This window comes from Peromyscus californicus, unplaced genomic scaffold (assembly GCF_007827085.1).
Source record: "Peromyscus californicus insignis strain IS unplaced genomic scaffold, ASM782708v3 Scaffold_22__1_contigs__length_63687245, whole genome shotgun sequence".
Lineage (NCBI taxonomy): Eukaryota > Metazoa > Chordata > Mammalia > Rodentia > Cricetidae > Peromyscus > Peromyscus californicus.
In genome coordinates, this window is record NW_026294525.1 from 36,409,421 (window position 1) to 36,432,108 (window position 22,688).

Here is a 22,688-nt window from a genome sequence, read left to right on the forward strand (position 1 = left end):
ACCGAGAACTTAGGTCACCTGTGAAGAGGTGGCCTGGAACCGAGGAAAGGTAAGTGTGCACTGCTTGCCCGTTCCCCAGCCTCCCTCTTACCCGGAGACAATCAGACACAGCGGGGGGTCAAGTCAAGCAAGAACTCGTTTATTGTTAGGCAGTAAGTCTCTTTTATACCAGAAAATCTGAGAACCCTAGGAGGGGGTGAAGGAACCAACCAATCATTTTAAAGGTCACCCTATTTACAAATTGTTTGTGCACTAACATCATCTCCTGTTTTTAGTTTCTTACTTTAGCATAAATAACCTGAGCTAACTTCCTTCCTCACCATTCGTCTCTAATCTCCATACAAACAACCCAAGCTAACTTCCTCTCAGCCATCCTTTGTATCTATTCTCTGCATAAACAGCTTAAGCTAACTTCCTCTGTCACCATTTGCATCCACTCTCTCCCTAAACAGCTTAAAGCTTAAGCTCTATTTGTCTAACTTCCTCTTAGCACCCTCTTTGCAGCCCACGTATGGCCCGCACCAACTGGTCCAAGGTAAATCAGTAAATCACAGGTCTGATGAGTAGCCCATGGGATGTCCGGAAATGCTCTGTGAGTCATACCAGATATTTCTTCCCATAGACTCAGATGCCCTTAGAAACCAAAGATCCACTAATGTGGCCTTTGCCATGCACTCAGCCCCAGACATAAGAAGAAAACCCCAGAAATTAGAGAGATATGAAAGGATGAATAGGTCTCAACTTTTGGAAATTGTTCAGGAAGGTTAGAATAGCCAAGATTCAGCCAAAGACAGACAGAGAAAGAAACTCTCCCTGAGTGGTAATCGCTGCCCTTAGGGAAACAGACAAGAGAGGAAATAGAGAAAATAGATTAGGAGAAAGGGAAAGAAAATGTCTGGAAAAGAAACAATGTGCCTGTTGTAAACAGAAGGGTCATCGTAAGAACAACTGCCCTAGCAGAAAAGAAGAAGAGGACAACCACCCTATCCTCCAGCTATCTGAAAATTGATGGGGCCTGGGCTCCTTAAGATTGAGTCCCTAGGAGCTCAGGATGACAGCAAGAGTAGGGAACAAAACTGTTGACTTTTTCATTGACACTAGAGCAGCCCACTCTATCTTGACAGATCCCCTTAGATTCCTAATCTCCAGGAAGACAGCAGTCCAAGGAGCAACAGGCCAAACCACATACTTTCCATAGACAACCTAATGGACCACAGACCTAGTACAAGGCACTGGGAATCATTCTTTTCTGATTATGCCACACTGCCCACACCCATTGATTGGAAAGGACTTATTACAAAAACTCAGAGCTACCATCTCTTCAGGGGGAACTTGGCTAGTCTAACTGTGGACTCCGGCCATGTTCTTTCCAATATTCTGACCATTTGTTCTCTATCTGAGGAGTACCTCTTATTCAAGGACTTGGCCACCAGGAAGGCAGAATTATCCTCAGGCTACCTACAGGAACTCAGAGCAAGTTCCCCGGATGTGTGGACCCAGGAGAAACAACCAGGCTTAGCAGCACATTGGCCATTCATCATAGTTTAGTTATTAAGTTCTGCAACACCAGTACCGGTCAAACAATACCACAAGAACCAGGCGGCCGGATAAGGGATTGTCAAACACATCAACCAGTTGAAGGAGGCAAGAATTCTTGTCCCCTGCTTCTCTCCATGGAATACTCCCTCACTCCCTGTCCTGAAGCCTGACACTTAACTCCCAGCCAGTACAGGATTTCAGGGAAGTCAGCAAATGAGTGGAAATCATCTACCCCCAGTACTGAAGTATCTTTCTAAGCTTGTTGCCTCGAAAAGGAAGATATATATGGTCCTGGATCTGAAAGATGCTTTCTTCTGCCTTCCATTTGCCCAAGTCAATCATATTTGCCTTTGAATAGACCACCACAGAGGGTTGATATACTGGTCAACTAGCCTGGGCTCTGTTCTTACAGGGTTTCAAAAGCTCACCAGCATTGTCTGATGGAGCCCTGAGTGCAGATCTATTTATTGGAATTTAGACAAAAAAAAAAAATACCCACAAAACACCTTGCTCCAGGATGTAAATAACCTCATAGCTTTGACCACTGGGAAGGAATGTAGACAGGAAGCAGAAAGCCTTTCAGAAATCTTGCAAGCCCTGGGGAACAGAGAGTCTCAGCTGCCAAGGCTCAGTTGTGCTTCCCTTAGGTCACATACCTAGGCTCCAACCTAGAGGAAGGAAAGAGGAGTTTTCCTATGACCACATTTTAGCCATCCTTGGAATCCCCATTCCCACATCGAAAAGACCGGTACAAGTACTCCTAGCGGGTGTTGAATATTGTTGGCTTTGGATAGGGATTTGTTGAGCTAGCCAAGCCCTTCTATATCAGCCACAGAGTGGCTGACTTTACTGCCCAGGAAGTGGTCCCAGAACCAGGGGAGCATCTTCAAGTCTCGGTAACTCTGCTGGGCCCCTGCTTAGTGGCCTGCCTTGAATACAGGCCGGGTGAGATTGACTGGGCAGAATGAAAACTGGTCACAGGGAACAAACAAGGCTATGGATGTTACCAGATGGCAGACCAGCAAGTCTGAGAAGGTGACTGGTTTTGGATCTCCACCAAGCCACCTACCCAGAGGCCACAAAAACTGCTGAATTTCTCAGACCTAGGTATTTTCTTTGAAATTTAGAAAGCCTGATTAAAGACACCACTTTTAGATGTGCTGCCTATGCTCAGATAAACAATAAAGGGGCAAGGAAGATCCCACAAAGGATTTTTCTTCACAGCTTTCTTCACAAGAGTTAGAATTAGCTCTCCAGTAAGGGTAGAGATAAATTACATCATATCTACCCTACAAAGTATCATGGATTCAATAACCGGGTCACTAAGACTTTCATGATTTACATATTTATGATTATTTGTGAAGAATACATAGATAAAGAAATGAGAAAGATAAAATAAGAAAACATGCATAGACCTACAGTGTGTGTGTGAGGGAGGTGTGGTGTGTATGTGTATGTTGTGTGTGTATATATATGTGTGTGCATGTGTGTGTGTGTGGTATGTGTATGTGAGTGTATATATGTGTGTGTGTAGTATGTGTGTGATATGTATGTGTATATATGTATGTGTGTAGTATGTGTGTGTATATGTGTTGTGTGTATCTGTGTGTGTGGTGCATGTGTGTGTGTGGTGTGTGTATCTCTGTGTGTGTGTGTTACATGTGTTAGAAACCAGGTGTTCCCGCAGTGTGCCCTCAGAGACTCAGCAGCTATGTAATCAAAAGTCGCCAACCCTTTAAAAGGTCCCTGCTATCACTGATCACTCTCTGGCTCTCTTGTTTTTTCTATCTTTCGGTCTATCTGTCTGTCTGACTCTCTCTGTGTCTCTCATGTCCCCACTCTAAGACAACCTTTCACTCCTCCTCCCCAATAATCCTCTTATGTGAGATCTGTTGTGAGGTGTGATCTCTTTGCAGCATACCTTGGCCCCAACCTGCCACTGCTAAATCCTAACAATGCATGTGTGTGTAAAACATGTGTTTTGGTTGAATAGCATGTGGCAGAAGAACTTCAGTTTATGGAAAGTAGGAAGGAGATGAGGGAAGGAGAGAGAGAAGAAGGAAGAGAGGGGGAGAGGGACGGAGAGAGGAAAGAAGGAGGAGAGAGAGCAGACCAGGGGCAAGATTCCCTTAAAGACCTGTGACTTTCTTCCTCCTATGTCCCATCTCTACAAGTTCCAAAATTATCCTCAAATAGTGTCAGCAGCTGAAGAGCAAACCAATCTGGAAGGGGCATTTCACATTCAAATGACAATAGTTTTAGCCGAGCATATGCCTGTAATCTCAGAACTTGGAAGGTAGAGGTGTTCAGGGGCTCAAAAATAGATTGGCTACCTTGTGAGTTTGAGGCCAGCTAAGGCTGTATGAGACCCTATGCTGTGGAATGTTCTGTATGGCAAATGTGTTGCTAATTAGTTAATAAATAAAACACTGATTGGCCATTGGCTAGGCAGGAAGTGTAGGCGGGACAAGGAGGAGAATAAAGCTGGGAAGTGGAAGGCTGAGTCAGAGAGACACTGCCAGCTGCCACGATGAGAAACAGCATGTGAAGATACCGGTAAGCCACGAGCCACGTGGCAAGGTATAGATTAATAGAAATGGGTTAATTTAAGCTGTAAGAACAGTTAGCAAGAAGCCTGCCACGGCCATACAGTTTGTAAGCAAAATAAGCCTCTGTGTTTACTTGGTTGGGTTTGAAAGGCTGTGGGACTGGCAGGTGAGAGAGATTTGTCCTGACTGTGGGCCAGGCAGGAAAACTATAACTACAAATGGCGTCTAACGTGGTGGCAAGAGTTTCCACCTAAAACCTGAGAAAAGATTCTAAAACGGAGCTAAAAACAGTTCCTAATTGTCTCTCTCAAATGAGCGGCAGCTGCTGGTTTGAGCTACTGGTGGGTTCCTAGCGTGCGTGCTCGACCTGCCTATGGCGGGAATGAGGCCTTTGCAAGTGGCACTTTGAGCTGCATAGTGGATTTAGCCTTTGCTGGTGCAGAGCAAAAGGGGAGGTTTCTGGGCTACACGCTGCTTGGCTAAAAGCATAGACCCCCGATAGCTCCCAGAGCTGGCGGTAAACCATGGCCATGTTGGGAAGCTGAGGTGGGTGGATCCAGCAGCCACAGCTGCTGCAGTTTAAGGCAATAGATTCACAATAAGACAGATTCAGATGTAATAGTTTACAATGTGTGTAAAAGATACGTAGGCTTGAAAGAGACAAAAAAGATGATATATAGAGTTATAGAAATAAATACATAGTTTTAAAAAAATAAAGTCTTTAAAGAGACAGTAAAGGTAGTATAAAAAATAAGCCACGTAAAAATGGATATTACACAGAGAATCTGCATTGTGTTGTCTTTGGGACTTTTAACTGCAGACAAACATTTGATTGTAAAAGCTGTTGAGTTATGCCAATATGTATATTTTAAAGGTACCTTGACTTCAAAATTTGGATATAAGGATATGTTACTTTGGAAAAGAGACTCTGCTTTTGTTTCCACAGAAAGCCAGAGGCTATGGATTTGTTCCAGATTAAGACACATCAGGTTTGACCAGCCAAGACCCCCTGAAAGGTCTCCGATGACACCATGGCCCAGATGATCCAACATCCAGAATGGTTTGAAGGCAGCTGGCTCAGACGATACACCCTCATGGACTATTTCATAATCCTAAAATTTTCTTTGTTTCCCCATAAGATACAGCGCCCCCCTCCAGCAGGAAGTAGTAAGAGAAGCAACGCCCAAATTCCCAAATTGTATGTAATTTTACTTTGTTAAGGTTAAAACCTTCTTTTTGAAAAAAAAAAAAAAAGGGGAAGTGCTGTGGAATGTTCTGTATGGCAAATGTGTTGCTAATTAGTTAATAAATAAAACACTGATTGGCCATTGGCTAGGCAGGAAGTGTAGGCGGGACAAGGAGGAGAATAAAGCTGGGAAGTGGAAGGCTGAGTCAGAGAGACACTGCCAGCTGCCACGATGAGAAACAGCATGTGAAGATACCGGTAAGCCACGAGCCACGTGGCAAGGTATAGATTAATAGAAATGGGTTAATTTAAGCTGTAAGAACAGTTAGCAAGAAGCCTGCCACGGCCATACAGTTTGTAAGCAAAATAAGCCTCTGTGTTTACTTGGTTGGGTTTGAAAGGCTGTGGGACTGGCAGGTGAGAGAGATTTGTCCTGACTGTGGGCCAGGCAGGAAAACTATAACTACAACCCTATGTCAAGAAAACAAAAACCAAGGGCTGTAGTTTTAAAGATGTCAGCCATAAGAACATCTGAAAATTACAAAACATCAAGAATTAAACCTAATAAAATGAATGCATGGTGCTAGTTCAGAAAATAAAAATGTTAAAATATATTAAAGAAATCAAATACATGAGATGACAGTCATATATAATGATGCCTATTAAAATATCTTCACACACATACATGTATTTACAATTTGAATTTTTTCAAAATCCTAGTTAAGCTCATTATGAACCTGAAAAACTGGTTTGTAAATGCTTAGGTGGTCAAGAAAAGCCAAGAAGAATTTGAATAAGATAGGAGAGGTTGCCTAATTATGTAGCAATGCTTATTATAAATCAGTCAGAGCTGAAATATTGTACTTTATTAGAGCAAATAAAAATCACAGCAACCCAGTAGCAAGCCTATAAATAATTACATAAATACAACTTCATATATAATTAGTGGTTTAGGCAAACAGTATAAAAAAGATGATCATTTCAATAACTGGTGCTAATTATTTATATGTATAAAAAGTATCCACATGTCATAGCATACTCGAAAGTCATCATTTAGATTGAACTCATAAATATAATAAATTGCAAAATTTAGGAAATGATGAGATGCTGCTTTATTACTTTGAGCAATAAAGAATGCATAAGCTTTTTGTTTGTGTTTTTTATTTTTGAGATTAATATAATTATATCCTTTCTCCCTTTCCTTCCCTACCTCCAAACCCTCCCATAAATTACTCCTTGTACTCTTTCAAATTCGTGGCTTCTTTTCTTATTAATGGTTGTTAAATGCATGCATGTATATTCATATGTATTCCTAAATATAACTTGCTCAGTCTGTATAATGGTTACTTGTGTGTATGTTTTCAGGGCTGTCCAATGGTTGTGCTCTTCTTTGGGGGAAACTGTATTTTCCACTCTCAGCATTTCTTAGTCGCCCTAGTTTTTTTGTGTAGTTGAGGTCTCACGGGCTTTCTCCCATCCACTTAGGCATGTCTATTGTTGAAGACTCTATGCACTTCAGACACAGGGCTCAGAGGCCCTCTAGTTGGAACACACCTGAATGCCTCCTCCCTGCGGACCAGCTTTAATGGTGCCAGAAGGCATCACATAAGCTTCCAAAGGATGGAAGCAACTAATAGTCCTACCCAGATATTCTGCCTATGAACTACAACAATGGCCAGCCTGGTACAGAAATCCTAAGGGTGCAGTAGTGTGCACATACCTTGGTGGTAACCAACAGCTCTCTACTGGGATTTAAGACCTGCTCAACAAGGGGAACTTGTGCCTGGTACAGGAAATCTTGTGGATTAGTGAAGTCATGGATTTTGGAGGAGAATCTACAGTCACCACTTTACTAAACCAACATAAATCATAACTATATTCTAAGTATTTGTCCTTATACCCACAGATAAATGTAATCCTCGCCCCTCATCAAGGAAATGTCTCTTTCCAATAGGCAGGGACAATTACAGCAAATCACAACCAATCAAAGTACAGAGTTGTGGAACCCAGTCTCAATGGATACATGTATAATACAATTCCTACAGCTAAGGCACAGGAATCACTGCAGAAGAAGGAGAAGAAAGAGTGTAAGAGCCAGAGGATCAGGGAGTTTGCTGTGAGATTATGTCTCCCTGAAATGGCAGAAGCTACACCCATAAAGTCTCACCAACATGACTGTTCTAAACATGAGCTGCACAAGAATGCATAAGGTTTTAGCCTGTTTCAGGGGCTGAAAAGATGGGTCAGTAGTTAAGAACAACTGCCACTCTTGCTAAGGACAAATTTTGGTTTCTAGCACTCACGTTGCAGCTTACGACTGCCTGTCATTTCTGTTCCAGGAGATCTGACACCCTCTCCTGACTTTCACAGACACTATGTACTCTCGTGGTGCACATGCATAGATACATGGAGGCACGGTACTCATACCCAAAGGGTTTAACCTATTTAAGCAGTTGAAAATAAACCACATGCCAGGAGAAGACATTTGGAGTATGTATGAAGAGTTCAGCTTCTGGTGTCTAATAGATTTAGTGTCAAATATTAACATTAGTACAGAATTTGTTTTCTCATCATAGAGATTTCAGAATATTCATGATTCTATGAGTCAACAGATAATAATTTATTTCTATTTCCTTTTAAGAAAAACACAAGTTGTAGACTATTTGTGTTTAAAATAACACACTATATGTTGGAGGCTTGAGGATCAGAGCCTTACTTCCTGGGTTCCGAATACCTGAGTGCTGGATACTACTGCTCTAACTCCAGGCTTGGGACTTACCCAGCTCCTCTGAATTTCCTTGAACTTTGCACACATATGGTTTGTATAGCAGCTCCAAGACTTGCTACACCGTCAAGACTACATGAAAGGCATGTGCGTTATTAAAATAAAGCCAAATATCTCCCCTCCCTATTTGCTGGTAAGCCAGCCAAAGATGCCAAAGTGAACTCAAGCCATGCCAGCTACCTTCTCCAGAAGCAGATCAAGCCACAGGTTTCATAAAATGGAAATTAACATTTGCTATAGTCAGGCGTACATTAGAAAATGCTGTCTAAATAATTTCATATAAAAGTTTGAAAAGTCTCCCGTGGGCTGACTAAAATGCTTGCTCACTCTATCCCTTTTATTTTGTACCTTCAGGCACTGCTATATAAACCTGCCAGCATTATTAATGCATCTCAGGATGATTCCATGGTGTTACTAAATATGGAAGAGCCGAGGAGCAGGGCCTTAAAAGAAGAAAAGAGTATTGCTGTTGAGGGAGGAACAGTACTGCCCACTTCCCTTCTTTGTACTTTGGACCTTCACATAGGAGCCTGCAAAGGGAAAATTAAAAACAGCTAGCTCAGTTGAATAACACACACACACACACACACACACACACACACACACACACACACACATTGGAGACTGGAGAAAAATGCACTTTACTTAAATCTTATGATATATTCTTTTCTCTAGAAAGAACTTGCAGATCGCGTGTTGATGGTAGTGTAAAATTTTCAGTGTATAACTGTATTATTTTGTCATAAGTTGGTGCCTACTGATAGTTTAGGATTTGGCTTCTTTCCTTACATCTTTTTCTTCCTGGTCTGTGTGATGGTTAACATGTCTTAAGTCTTAAGTGTAAATTACCGTGCTTAAGAGATCAACAATATGATAGATTGAACAAAAATGCCTCTAACCTGCAAGGACTACTTGCCCAAGGACAGATAACTTCCTGGAATGCTGGGGGCTGCTGTTCATGTAAAATAACATGCAGTAAAAAAGCTTGGTTGCCCTGAGTGTGTGTGTGCTTGATTACATGTAGGCAGGGAGTACATAGCCTTTAGAGTTTTGCCCTTTATCTCTCTTCATGGAACTGGGAGACAGAAAATGAGGGAAAGTAAACTTTAAGATCTCTTTGGAAGAAACAAGAAACAATTTAAAATGTTGAAACTGAACTAATTGCATGAAGGCAGGAAGTATGTAGCCTTGTGAGTTTTGCCTTTATAAGCTCAAGACTAATGTAATTCTGAGCTATACTCTGAGCATGAGTCTTAGTATACACCTCGTCAGTAGCTACAGTCCTGGCCAATGTTTTTAAAAGCCTCTTATTTATTAAAATTTATTCATTGTCAGGCTAGTGAATCTCTAAGTGACCCCAGACCCATGACAATCTGAAAGCCATAAACAAGCTGGAAATTGTAAATGTAGGTAGACTCAGAGGTTTTCTATATGTCAGGGTTACCCACAATAACACCTTACTATATAGACCAAAGTGCTATTCCTGCTTGATCTTCAATGCTAATGTCAGAAATTTCTTTTCATTTTGTTATCAGCTAATGTCAGAAATTTCTTTTCATTTTGTCACGTCTTATCAGCATTTTGTAAGCTCCTTATCTTTAAAACCTTTGGTTTCTATTTCATCTCAACCTGACTGCTCTATACTACTCAATTTAAGCAATGACTTCCAAGTTTCTATCAGCACCTAATTTCATTCTTCCTGCTCTTTGCCCCTTTAGGTCACCTGGGCTTCCTTAATCTGTCTACACCACTGTAACACATTAGCCCTTCCTTTACTTAGTTGACTCTTCAGCCTAGCCCTGGGTACACCTACTTCCACTGGTGCCAAGCTCACAATCTTTGTTTTTCCTCAAAATGCCCAGTGTTTACTGTATGGACCAGGATAGTCCTGATTAGATCATGGAAGATTCTTGTAATTTTTGCTTCAATTTCAACGTTTTGTTTCTTGTTTCTTCCAAAGAGATCTCGAAGTTTACCTTTCCCTTGTCTTCTCTTTTCTAGTTCCATGGTAGCCTGTTTTATGTTAAGGAGAAACTGTTTCTTCATTCAATTTCTATGGTCCGAAGTTTGTCATCAGAACACTTTCCTGAAGCATGTGGGTCTATTCCTCCTCCTCCTCCTCCTCCTCCTCCTCCTTCTCCTTCTTTTTTAATTAAGAATTTTTTTATTCATTTTACATACCAATTACAGATCCCCCTCTTCTCTCCTCCAGCCTTTCCCCCAACCCATGCCCCATTCCCTCCTACAAAAAGGTAAGGTCTCCCATGGGGAGTCAGCAGAGCCTGTTACATTCAGTAGAGGCATGTCCAAACCCCTCCTCCTGCATCAAGGCTGTTCAAGGTGTCCCTCCATAGGTAGTGGGCTCCAAAAAGCCAGCTCATGCACCAGGGATGGATCCTGATCCTACTGCCAGGGGGCCCCTTAAGCAGATCAAGCTACACAACTTGATTATGCAGTGGGCCTAGTCCAGTTCTGTGGAGGCTCCTCAGGTGTTGGTCTAAATTTCATGAGTTCCCACTAGTTTGGTTTGGTTGTCTCTGTAGGTTTCCCCATCATGATCTTGATGTCCCTTGCTCATAGAATCCTTCTCCTCTCTCTTTGACTGAACTCCTGGTATGGCTGTGGATCTCTTGACTGTGGCATTCAATTGTTCCAGCATTATTTATTGAAAACACTGCCATTGTAAACTGTCCCATTAAAACTGGTTGTGGCAGTATACCCCTGTAATCCCAGCACACAAGAATCAGAGGCAGCCATTTTCATGGCTGTCTTAGTCAGGGTTTACTATTGCTATGAAGAAACACCATGACCACAGCAATTCTTATAAAGAAAACATTTAATTGAGGGTGGCTTGCTTACAATCTCAGAAGTTCAGTCCATTATGATCATGAAGGGGAGCATGGCAGTGTGGTGCTGGAGCCCAGAGTGCTACATCTTGCAGCCAACAGGAAGTTGATTGACTGTCTCACTGAGGGAAGCTTGAGAAAAAGAGACCTCGAAGCCCAACCCCACAGTGACACAGTGACACACTTCCTCCAACAAGGCCTCCTAATAGTGCCATTCCCTTTGGGGGCCATTTTCTTTCAGACAACCACAATGGCCAGCCTAAATTACATAACAAAACCCAGTATTAAAATCCTACATTAAAATTATCATAATTTTTCCTTAGGTATTGATCCCGCTTTAGACATTCAGACTGATTCTGTATCTTAGCTATTTTAAAATTAGTGTTTCAGTGAAATAGACACCTCTTCAGCATATTCATTTCCTTTTGTATATCTACAAGAGATTTTGTTTAAACCCAGAAGAATAAGTCATGTGTAATATGGTAGATTATTTTTAATATCTTAGTATACTTTTATGCTATTTTCCAAACAGCCATACTAATTTAATTCTCACAAACATTGCTCAGGGGCTCTCTTTTTTTTCACATTCTCATCAACACCTGTTGTCTTTGTCTTTTGGTAATAGCAATTTGAACAGTGTGAAGTAATAACTTAGTAGGGTTTTAGTTAACCTTCTCCTAGGAATTAGTGGAGCTGACAATTTTTTTTATCTGCCTTTTGGCTATTTGTATTTGTTCATTTTGCTTGTGGGTTTTGTTGTTTTCTCTCTTTTCTTTTGAGGTAGTCTCATGATGTAGTACATGCTGGCCTGAAACTTGATTGGAGATCATTTTGCCTTCACATCCTGAGTACTAGGGTTAGTCATTGACCCTGTGCCAAACTCTATACATTCTTTTGAAAATGTATATTCAGAAACATAATCTGTTTATTTCTTGAAAAACAAGTACAGTTGTTTCTAGTGCTATTAAGTTGAGTTCCATATGGACTTCGGGTATTTGAGTATTGTTCACAAATATCTTCTCTCATTTCTTCCATTAATTCATTGTTATAAAGATACTTTTCAGTTCCATGTAATTCTGTCTACTTTTCTTCTTGAGTTGCCTATACTTTGGGGATCATAATAAAAATTATTAGATCAATGTCAAGAACCTGTTTGTGTTCTTATTTTCTAGTAGTCTTAGGATTTTGTGCCTTATATTTTTACCCATATTGAATGAATTTGCATTTTTAGTGTGAGAAGATTCTAATTTCTTTTTTTTTTCATGCTGGGAAAATCTGATGCTTAGGAACTATGTCAAGTTTTCCAACCTTTCTTTCTATTTGGTCAACAATATCCAGCCTCCTCTTCTCCTATAGAGACTGATCTCTGATCTCCCAAGATTCTTTTTCTGGAATTGGTGCTAGGGTTGACAGTCAAGTCAGGCTCTTTACTAGTATTTTTGAATATGCCTAATAAGAGCCATCTGAATCTTCTGAGTTTATTCATAGGACATCTGAAAAGACTCTTAGGTCAAGGTTGAATTACATGTTTACAATGATCTGTTGGTAGGTTTGCTGAACTCTCCTGAAGTTACTCCAAGGCTGCCTGAAAAAAAAACCATCTCTCTCAAAGATCCTGAAAATCCCAAGCTTGCCTGTGATTCCACAAGTTGGGTAGTGGAAGTAGTAGTATCAGGAATTTCAGGGCAGCCTTAGCTTCAGGGTGGATTCTTGATAGTCGGGGCTACATGCCATACTGTTGCAAAACACCAAAAAGTAAGAAAAAATAGGAACAAAATAAATACCCAAACTCCCACAAATGATGGTGTGTGTGTATCACGAATTGTTAGAAGGTCTTAATAAAAACAAACCTGAAGCCAGGTATTGGGGTGAAGGCTGAAAGATCAGAGAAGCAGAACAAGCCACAACTTCCTCACCTTGCCAACTTCTCAGCTGATCCTGTTTCCTCAGACTGGAAGCCTCTGAGTCCTTATCCAAATGGATCTCAGCTGAACTGCTGCTAAAAGTCTAAAAGCTTAACCAAGCTCTAGTTCCTGTTCCTCATCCCTTATATACCTTTCTGCTTTCTGCCATCACTTCCTGGGATTAAAGGTGCGAGTCACCATGCCTGGCTGTTTCCAGTGTGGCTTTGAACTCACAGAGATCCGGATGGATCTCTGCCTCCAGAATGCTAGGATTAAAGGTGTACATGCCACCGTTTTCTGGCCTCTATGTCTATCTAGCGGCTGTTCTGTTCTCTGACCCCAGATAAGTTTATTAGGGTGCACAATATTTTGGGGAACACAATATCACCACAATGGTGAAATTAACTACTTAGTGAACATTTTTATGCACCATATTTGAGTGAACTTCCATTTCTGTTTGATGCATAAACTCCATACAGTGTAATTAAAATTTAACAATTATCTGCTTTTGCCACATTGCTGGCCCAAGCAACTTGGCCAATTTAGACTCACCAGCAGTAGCTCCTTACTAACCCTGGCCATTGCACATTTTAAAACAAAGTCTTAGTTGTCTCCCTAGTAGCCATTGTCCTGGAGAGGGCTCCCCAGTTTACATAACAATGTCAAAATACCTGAGAGCCCACTTCTTCCAGCTCCAGTTGTGTGAATATCCCCCACTCGAGACGAAGCACAAGAGAGTATAATTTCAGTTTCTCTTCTTAGCCTTTTAGCTGACACAGAGCCGAGCAAAGTCTTCATTATTATCATAGCAGTTCTGATATTTCAGCCCATAATTGCTTGGCTCCATGTTTCTGGGCCTGTAGTAGGGCAAAAACATCATGGTGGAAGAGCATGGTGAAGCAGCCTGAGCACCCAATGGCAGACAGGTGGCAAAGAGACCAATACAGATTTTTATATAGGTGTGTAGATTGTTATGGGCAGAATATATCAAACTACATTAAAAATACACAAGCATGTGGCTACTGATGCATTAGGAATGCTTTTTATTGTTTTTAAACTTTCTTTTTTATTTGCATATATTAACTACATACAAGAGGTGGTTTCTTGATATTTCCATATGTCCACATAATATGCCTTCCTTTTATTCACCCATCACTCATTCTTAACCTTCCTTCTAATCCCCAGGTTTCCCCTTTTGGTTGCATGTCCTTTATCTCTTAGCAAATAAGAAAGAAAATGTGGTGTTTTTATTCTTCTGTGGCGTGTGTGGATTATTTTACTTAGTATGATGATCTCTAGTTCTGTTTTTTATTCAAATGACATAATTGCATTATTTGTTAGAGATAAACAAAACTTCATTGTGCATTTATAGATTTTATTCATCTGCTGAAACACATTTTGGTGAATTCTATAATTTAGCTATTGTGACTAGTACCACATTATTATTTTAAATAGAAAAAAATTAAAGCAGCAGAAAATCATAAGCTTTTTATAATAGTTAAAGAGACTATCAAAGGCCCTTTATTTCTCTAGAAAGCGAGGGATGGTAAAAATGAAAGATAAGGGTTTAGGAGAGGCACAAAAAGGTAGAAAAGTGTAAACAGACATTTCCTGTCCTGACTGCCCGGCCCCAAATAACTGACTTAGAGGCTGAATAGGCCTGTTCCCCGTCCCAGTAGTTGCTTCCAAATTATCACATAGAGACTTCATACTATTTATACTCAGCCGATAGCTTGAGCTTGTTACTAGCTAACTCTTACATTTAAATTAACTCATTTTTATTAATCCATGTATTGCCACATGGCTCATGGTGTCCTCTAGTATGTCTTGCTTCCTGGGAGGCTGGCTGGCATCTCTCCTGACTCCACCCTCCTTCTTCCCATCATTCTCAGTGGCTTCATACCTAACTTCCCGCCCCGCTATGGGACTGTCAGCTTTTTATTAACCAATGAGAGTAATATATATTCATAGTGTAGAAAAGGATTGTTCCACAACAGAAAATCTCATAATAATAAATTTGTGCCTCATGATTCAAGACTATTTTGAGTCATTTCTTAAGAAGACTAGATATTGAAAAACTCTGAGTATATGGTTGGGAATGTACTTAAGTGATACAGTACTTGTCTAGCCCCAGGATGAAATCCCAATTCTTAAAAAATAAAAAATAAAAAATTCTGACTACAAAAGGGTGTGTAGGGGAGAGGGGGAGAAAACAAGTTTAACAGTGGGTCAAGAGTTATAATTAGATCTGTATTTATGAAAACTAAAACAAGTTATTTGCCAATTGAATCAAGTGTTAACATGTGAACAGGTATTGACTTGATAATAAAATAGTTCATTAACAATGAAAGTGTGCTTTAAAGTCTTTTTATGCATGTGTGTATGCATGTTCAAGTGTGCAAGTATACACATACATGGAGCCCAGGGGATGCCCTCAAGTGTCATCCTCAGGAACACCATTCACTTTCTTTGAAACAATCTCTCATTGGCCTAGAGTTCATGTTAAGCTAGATTGGCCAGCAAATCTGTTTCTCCAGTGATAGGATTACAAGCACACAGCACCATGCCCAGTGTTTTTATGTGGTCCTGGGGATCAAACCCAGGCCGTTATGGTTGTGAGGTAAGCACTTTGACTAAATGAACTCTCTCCCAGGCTCTAGCATTTATTTGTTTAGCAAAAAGTTACTAGAGTAGAAGCTGTCTTCAATGATACACACCTACAGTGATATGCCATATATAGTGATAAGTAGGCTACCCTGGGGGGGGGGGAGAAAAGAAGAGTAGTAGCAAGCTTTCTGGCTTTCTACAAGGTTATAGAGAGTACAAACTAGATATTCGGACTCAACCTTCTCATCTCTCACCTTCCTGTTTTCTCAAGGTACTTACAACCTCATTTAACATGGTTTGGTCTCAAAGTTTATTCCAATTTATTCAAGACAATGATTAAATCATACATATGGATACAGAAGAGACTGTATGTGAAATATAAACAATGATTACTTTAGTTCACTAACACCAAGTGTTCATTTTTTTTCTCTACCCCAAATTCCTAAGATGCATTTAAACTCGACTTTTTTATCTCCCTTTTACCCATTCCATCTCAAGTTGCTAGAAATTTTTTTTTTTTTTTTGGATTTTTCAAGACAGGGTTTCTCTGTGCAGCTTTGCACCTTTCCTGGAACTCACTTGGTAGCCCAGGCTGGCCTCGAACTCACAGAGATCCACCTGGCTCTGCCTCTGGAGTGCTGGGATTGAAGGTGTGCGCCACCACCGCCTGGCAACTAGTAAATTTTTTGATACCTGGCAACTCATGAAACACTTGGAAAATTGACATAGGATGGGATAGTATCATATCCAAATTACATAGGTTTCTACTTAATAAAGATAGCATCAGAGGGTTACACAAAAAATAACAAAGACTATCAATCTTGGAAGGCTGCCTGGGACACAGTGACCACAACCAGTCAAGGTGCAAAGTGACAAATGAGTTCTGCCAAGTCCCTATTGTCAAGAGGCTTTTCTGTCCAACAGTAGAACAGTTTACCACATGAGGAATTGGAGACTAGGCTGGCCAAAAGCAAAACTGAAACTAAAGGACAGTCAATGTGTTTAAATACTCCTAATATAAAATCATTCCTAGAACACAAGTAACTACATACAGTAGAAAAACATACAGTCAGTCTATCTAAGAACCATTTGATTGGTTCCATTATCTGTTTCCCTCATCTGCTCTCTTCACTTTGTTAGGCCACGGGCTTAATTTTAGGCGTGTTGCTCCCATTATATGTCATGTTATGCAAATACAGAGGAAATGATAAATCAGATCCAAATCACAATGGCCAGAATTTGAAGTAGCCCAGGCTGGCCCTCAACTCTACATAGCTGGAGGTGCCCTTGAACTCTTGATCCTCCTGCATCCACTTCCTCAAATACTGAGATTACGGGTGCGCAACATCAAGCTTGGTTTACACTTTCCTACCTTAACAGAGTTACTAGGAAAAAAAAAAAAACTTTACAGTTGTAAATCACCCCCCACCCACACACACACACACACACATACAATTCTAGACACTTTCATGGACCCGAGAAGCACACCTTAGAAGAAAGGCGAAGCCTTTTGTCTCCTCAGCTCCTGTGTTAGATCTCGTGGGAAACACAAACTCACAAATGCTGCTGGACTGACCCCCTCTACACTTGGCAACAGGCTGAACTTTTCAGTTCTCTGACTATTGAGCTGCGACAGTCCTCTTAAAACATCCAAATTGCATCTGCTCAACTAGGAACAGACATCCATCCCCTCTACTGTTCGAAGTCACTGATTAAAAAGTTTCAACCGCTTTCATCTGTCTTTGATGTCGTCTACCCAAGACTTAATCTGAGTTCTTTCTCTGAGATGAAACGGTAAATAATAAAATGTGGAGTAAAAGGGCCCCTCCTTTCGGCTGTCTTCCAAAGTACTTCCTTACAGCCGGTGCCATAAAACCAGAAGTCTGTACAGAGTTTTAGCTTGGTGTCTGCAAAGAGCCCATGCCATAGCCAGGTCACAAGTATGCGCTGAGTATTTAATTTTTGATAGATGACGCAATAAAGCTCACAGTACCTCTTCAACCTAAAATGGCTCGGTGTCCTTTACCTTTCTCTCCCCCTTTTCTTGTTTCCAGGTTAGCAGCCAAACAGGGTAGGACGGATTTAGGTGGTCTCCTTTCCCTAGCCTGGACCCTACACCCACGAACTGTCAACCACAGAAGAACCCAAGTCCTTCCTCCAGCTCGCGACACTTTGGGGAGAAACTTCCTGAAAGGGAGAGTCTGATGGGAAAGGGGTGGGACTTCCGGGGCGGTGGGAGTTCCTTCGGATGGCCCGGCGAGAGGAAACAAGCCGGCGTGGGAGCGGAAGCGGGTCGCGCGCAGCGGAAGCGGGTCGCGCGCGGCGGAGGGTGAGGTCCCCGGAGCGGAAGAGGGTCTTAAGAAAGCGGAAGGGGAAGTCAGCGCCGGGGGCGGTAGGGGTGTACGCGTTTAGAGAGCGGCGGTCGGGGTGCGCCCCGTCCCGGGAGAACCCCCCCCCCCCGGAACCCGGTGTGGCGTGATGGGGGAGGAGCGCCTTTTCCGGCGAATCCCGAGCGCGGCGAGTGTCCGCGCAGGCGCACTGCCCTCTGCCGGCTCTCGCAGGCAGTGCAGGCGCCGGCGCCCGTGGGTCCCGTGGGGTGCTGGAGGTCCCTGGGCCGATTCCTGACATGCTGCAGCGGGCGTGGGAAAATCGCGACGTTAGCAATTTCAGAGGACCGAGGAGACAGGAGTTCAGCTCTCTGCGTTGATTTCTGAGTGCTTTGGAGACCCCGGGAGAACTTAGGTGATGTTCCGTTGGATCTCTATAATGCCTACTTAGGAACTCAATTTATCTTGCTTGTGTTAAGCATGTCCTACGTATTTGTTTCGTGAAGCCAACCTTTTAACAACAAAAGAAAAGCCACCCAACTTTGGCGGGTGTAACTACAGGTATCAACCCCCTCCCCCACTTTTGTCCAAGTTCCAGAGGAGTTACTGCCTGGAAAGACTTTCTGAAGGATGTCAAAGTCAGGCTTCTTATTTTCCTAACTTCCACGTCCGATTCTATAACGTGTGACCGTCTCTTGTTCTGGATGCTACGGGTTTAGAGAGACGAGCAAGACTAATCGAGGACAGTATGGAGAAATAGCATTTTTCTTGGAGGCAGGGACAAGTAGATTGCGAAATCTCAGGGGTGGAGGAAGAAGGAACATGGTAACAAACGGGTTTGTTTTGTTTTTGGACACCTTATTGGACTGTGACTAGACAGCTGATTAGCACATGGTTAGCTGGTGCGCACAGAGCAATGATCATCGTTCCAGAAAGGCAAACCTGCTTGTGAAGGAACAAAGTTGGCAGCAGGGTGAGTTAGAATAACGAACCCGATAGATGGTAAGTTAGCTCTGTGGTCAGGTCCTTAAGCCTACGAATTTATTTTAAGGAAATGATTGGAAATTACTGTTTTCCAGGAACTATTCTCAGCCACGCCAGATGCCCTCTTGGCAACTAAGTTTAGTAGGACAGTTTGTCAAAAGTAGTAGTTATGATAGTGTTTGATGCGACCACAGATGTTGGTCGTGGAGATGGGATTTTATGCAGACTGGGGAGTTAGAGAGGATGACTTGGAATTACTGCCTGAAATGCAAAAGACTGTAACATCACACGTGCTGAAATTTGAGACGACAGAAAACAAGATTTGAGGACGTGAAAGTTACTTTCTTGGTTTTGTGTGTGTGTAGGGAGAGGTGTGGGTGGCATGCAGTGGAACCTGAGAATTAAGGAGTATAAAATTGAAAACCAGAGAAACAGGTTATATATTTCAGTCTAAAATGCCTTCTGATTTCTCATTGTTGACTTCCTTCCTTACTATGGAGTTATGTTAATTTTCTAGCTCAATTTAATGATTCCGGCGTGGTGTTAAATAGAAAAGGACTTTCAATGGAGGAACTAGTATATAAGAATTAGAGAGGAGAACCTTTGGTCCCAGATGGCCAGAGGGATATTCTTTTCAGCTTTCCAGTGGTTTGACAGTTAGCTTTCTCAGCTGGAGCAATCTGCTCCCTGGTAGGACAGCAAGGCACCCCGCATGACACAGTTTGGATAGTTCTTTTGCACTGAAGAGAGTTTTATAAAATTGTAACTGCCCCAGAACCTTTTCATTGCCTTGTGTGCCCAGGAGTAAAGCAAATAGAGGTTGTTTATATATGTCTAGTCTGTGGCAGCCCCTGAATTTTAAATTATTTACTTGTATTTTCAGATACTACACTAATTCACTAATGTCTGACATCTTATCACAGCACTACAGCCATCATGCGTCCTTAAAAATGATTTATTTTTAATAATGCATATGGGAGAGTGGGCAGGTTATGTGCACATGAGTGAGAGGTCAGAAGAGGACTGTGTCTCCTGGAGCAGGAGTTACCAGCTGGGAACCAAACTCTCTGGAAGAAGGGTAAACAATTTTAACCATTGAGCCATCTCTCCAGCCCAGACCATTGTGTATTTTAGCTTGTGAATTTAGAATTGGGGTGAAAGTATACACAAATACTATTATCAAATTGTTAGAATTGGAATCCCAAAGTTTGGGTCAGTGAGTCTAGCGGGCTTGAGCTGTACTTTGAATTACTCGGGTACAGACAAGGAATCTCAAAGGAGTACAGAAAGCAAGGGTCAGTATTGGGGAAGGCACAGAATAAAGGAAGAAGAGAAAAATAAGGAATTAGTAGAATGGGTACATGTCTTAATAGAAGCCTTTCTTGGGAAAGTGTCCATTTCACAAAGAGGTTTTCTAACAAAGCAATGCATTATGTAACTATTTTAAGAGTTTAGTGATTTGAAGGTAAAGAGGCATGATCTGATAGCAATAATACTAATCATGCTAGAGTTGCCAGATGCTGGAGAACGAGACAATATAGTTAAAGTAGGCAGACCCCCTACCAAACAGACAAACAAAAAAATACTGATTCTACTAGCCTATAATAACAATTAAAACGCCAGTGGTTTTTAATCCTCTACTCTATATTTTATATATTAATTTCTTGTTCTTTGCCTAAACAAAGCATTATAAAAATGCAGACAAAATAGTATTCTTTAGATAGCCATCTAAATCCTAATCAGGCTTTCTTAGCATTTTCATTTAGAGTTATGACCAGTGTGGGGAAGATCAGAACTTTTGCTGCAAATTAATTTCTTAATTATCTCTTCATACTGGATCATACTCAGGAACAACTCAAAACTTCACAGAGCACACACAACCCATTTAAAAATGATAAACTCATTAGGTTTCCTTCTGACTGTGTAGGCTACTCAACTTCTCAATTGAGTTTGTGTATGATCTTGAGAGCTTATCTTTTGTCTTTCTATAGCAGAAGCAGATCCAGCAGAACCGTGACAACCTGCTCTGTGTGGCCTTCTTACTGTGAGAGAGTAAAGGTAGCTCCAGGTGTCCTCCCAAAATATGAAGGATATTGTGGGGAAGAAGACTGGCCAGTGGAGAGGAAATGAAAAAGAATCCAAGTCAAAATAGCAGTACCAATAGAGGCAGGCACACTTGGTTGTCTCCTACAGAGAGCTCAAAGTCAGTCTTTCTCTGGAAATGGAAATGAGTAGGATGACATAGGTCTTGCCTGTGTTCCCTCAATTAAGTTTGCTAATCATTTTTTGCAGTTTACTGGTAGATCACCTCTAAATCTAAAAGAGTATATTAGTCCTAACCCATAACATCCATTTGCCTTGTGAGAGGAAATGAAAATTACTGATATGTGTAACATGTTAATATGGAATAATAATAGTCACATTCAGGGAAAAGTTAGGAATTCTGTTTTTGAAGTACCAGGTTAAAAAAAAAAAAAAGAAAGAAAAAGAAAAAATTATTTAAGGGAGGAAATAATATAGCATGTTACATTTGTGAGACTGGCTATTTGGGTCCATTGTATGTATGTATGTATATATATGTATGTGTTATGTGAGGGGTGGTCATGAGAGAAGAGATAAAAGTTTTAAGTAAAGGTCAAATCACAGAAAGCTTTGGAAACAATTCTTTTGTTAGTAAAGTGGCATTAAAAAAAATCTCAACTTCAGAATATCCCAGTTGAATTATAGGGACATCCAGTAAATGAGTCCTGAATCAGAGCTAGGAATGTGAGATTTGTTACCTTACAGACTTTAGGAAAGCTGTGGGCAGTAGAATAAAAGATCTGTAATAGTCAATAAAAAAATGCACATACAGGAAGTGCTGCAATACACTGTTCCTGGGGGAGATACAAAGCAAGTGTCTGTTCTGTCCAAACTGAGAACCAATGACAGACCAACATCACAGTCCACACAGTTCCACCTTGGTGAACTAGTGCCTTTATTGGTTTACTTCCAGGAAGAAGAATGACTTAAAGGCAGGTACATCACTGAAAGCCCAACCCAGCGTGGGCAAACCCTTTAGAAAGCTGGAACCTGCTGTGGATATCTGTATGCTGTGAATGTGTTGCTCTGATTGGTTAATAAATGAAGTGCTGATTGGCCAGTAGCCCGGCAGGAAGTATAGGCGGGACAAAGAGAGAGAATTCTGGGAAGTGGAAGGATGAGTCAGGAGACACTGCCAGCCGCTGTCACCATGAGAAGTAAGATGTAAAGTACCAGTAAGCCACAAGCCACGTAGCAACTTATAGATTAATAGAAATGGGCTAATTTAAAATATAAGAACTAGATAGCAAGAAGCTTGAGCCATTAGGCCAAACAGTTTAAATAATATAAGCATCTGTGTGTTTATTTGGGTCTGAATAGCTGCGGGCCCTGTTGGGACTGTAGATAACTTCTACTACAGGAACCTTGAAGGAAAATGAGTTGTAGGCTACCCTGGTCTACTTAGCCAGACTGTGTCTTAATCTTTTATTTTTTTTTCTTTCTTTCTTTCTTTTTTTTTTTTTTTTTTTTTGATGGAGCTTACCTTCATTGGAGAGGTTTTCACAATTCAAGAGAAAGGCTTATTATTATATCCAGACCTAACAGTAGAAAATTAAAAATTAGTCTCTTTTTATTGGGACAACTGCATACTTCTTTCTTTTCTAGAAATGGCAAAAAGTCTTTTGACTACATCTCTGTCTGCAAGGACGAAACTGTTACAAACGGGAGTGTCGCTTTATAATACATCTCATGGCTTCCACGAGGAGGAAGTGAAAAAGATACTGGAGCAGTTTCCTGGTGGATCCATTGACCTTCAGAAGAAACAGAATGGCATTGGCATTCTCACTCTGAACAACCCCAATAAAATGAATGCCTTCTCAGGTACGAGAGGTCTGCCTTCTCTAGCTAAAGAATGACACTAAGTCATAGCCTGCTATCA

At 41.2% G+C, this 22,688-nt stretch overlaps 1 protein-coding gene and 1 long non-coding RNA gene across 6 annotated transcripts in view; one reads left to right on the top strand and one right to left on the bottom strand.

Annotated features, from left to right (window-relative positions):
• Window positions 1-118: 118 nt before the first annotated feature.
• LOC128118539 (uncharacterized) lies at window positions 119-17,605 on the bottom strand. The gene is made up of 3 exons (XR_008221251.1): window positions 17,410-17,605; window positions 13,481-13,666; window positions 119-12,640 (listed from the first exon to the last, which is right to left on the bottom strand). It is a non-coding gene; the product is annotated as an uncharacterized LOC128118539 (long non-coding RNA).
• Window positions 17,606-17,654: 49 nt separating this feature from the next.
• Echdc1 (ethylmalonyl-CoA decarboxylase 1) overlaps window positions 17,655-22,688 on the top strand; it is a 30,663-nt gene continuing 25,629 nt past the window's right edge. Inside the window, exons 1-2 of one of the 5 annotated variants that reach the window (XM_052751275.1) lie at window positions 17,655-17,745; window positions 22,415-22,630. In XM_052751275.1, the coding sequence (XP_052607235.1) occupies window positions 22,417-22,630 (214 nt within the window). In that variant the 5' untranslated portion in view covers window positions 17,655-17,745; window positions 22,415-22,416. The other 4 variants (XM_052751274.1, XM_052751276.1, XM_052751273.1 and 1 more) reach the window with 4 other exon arrangements.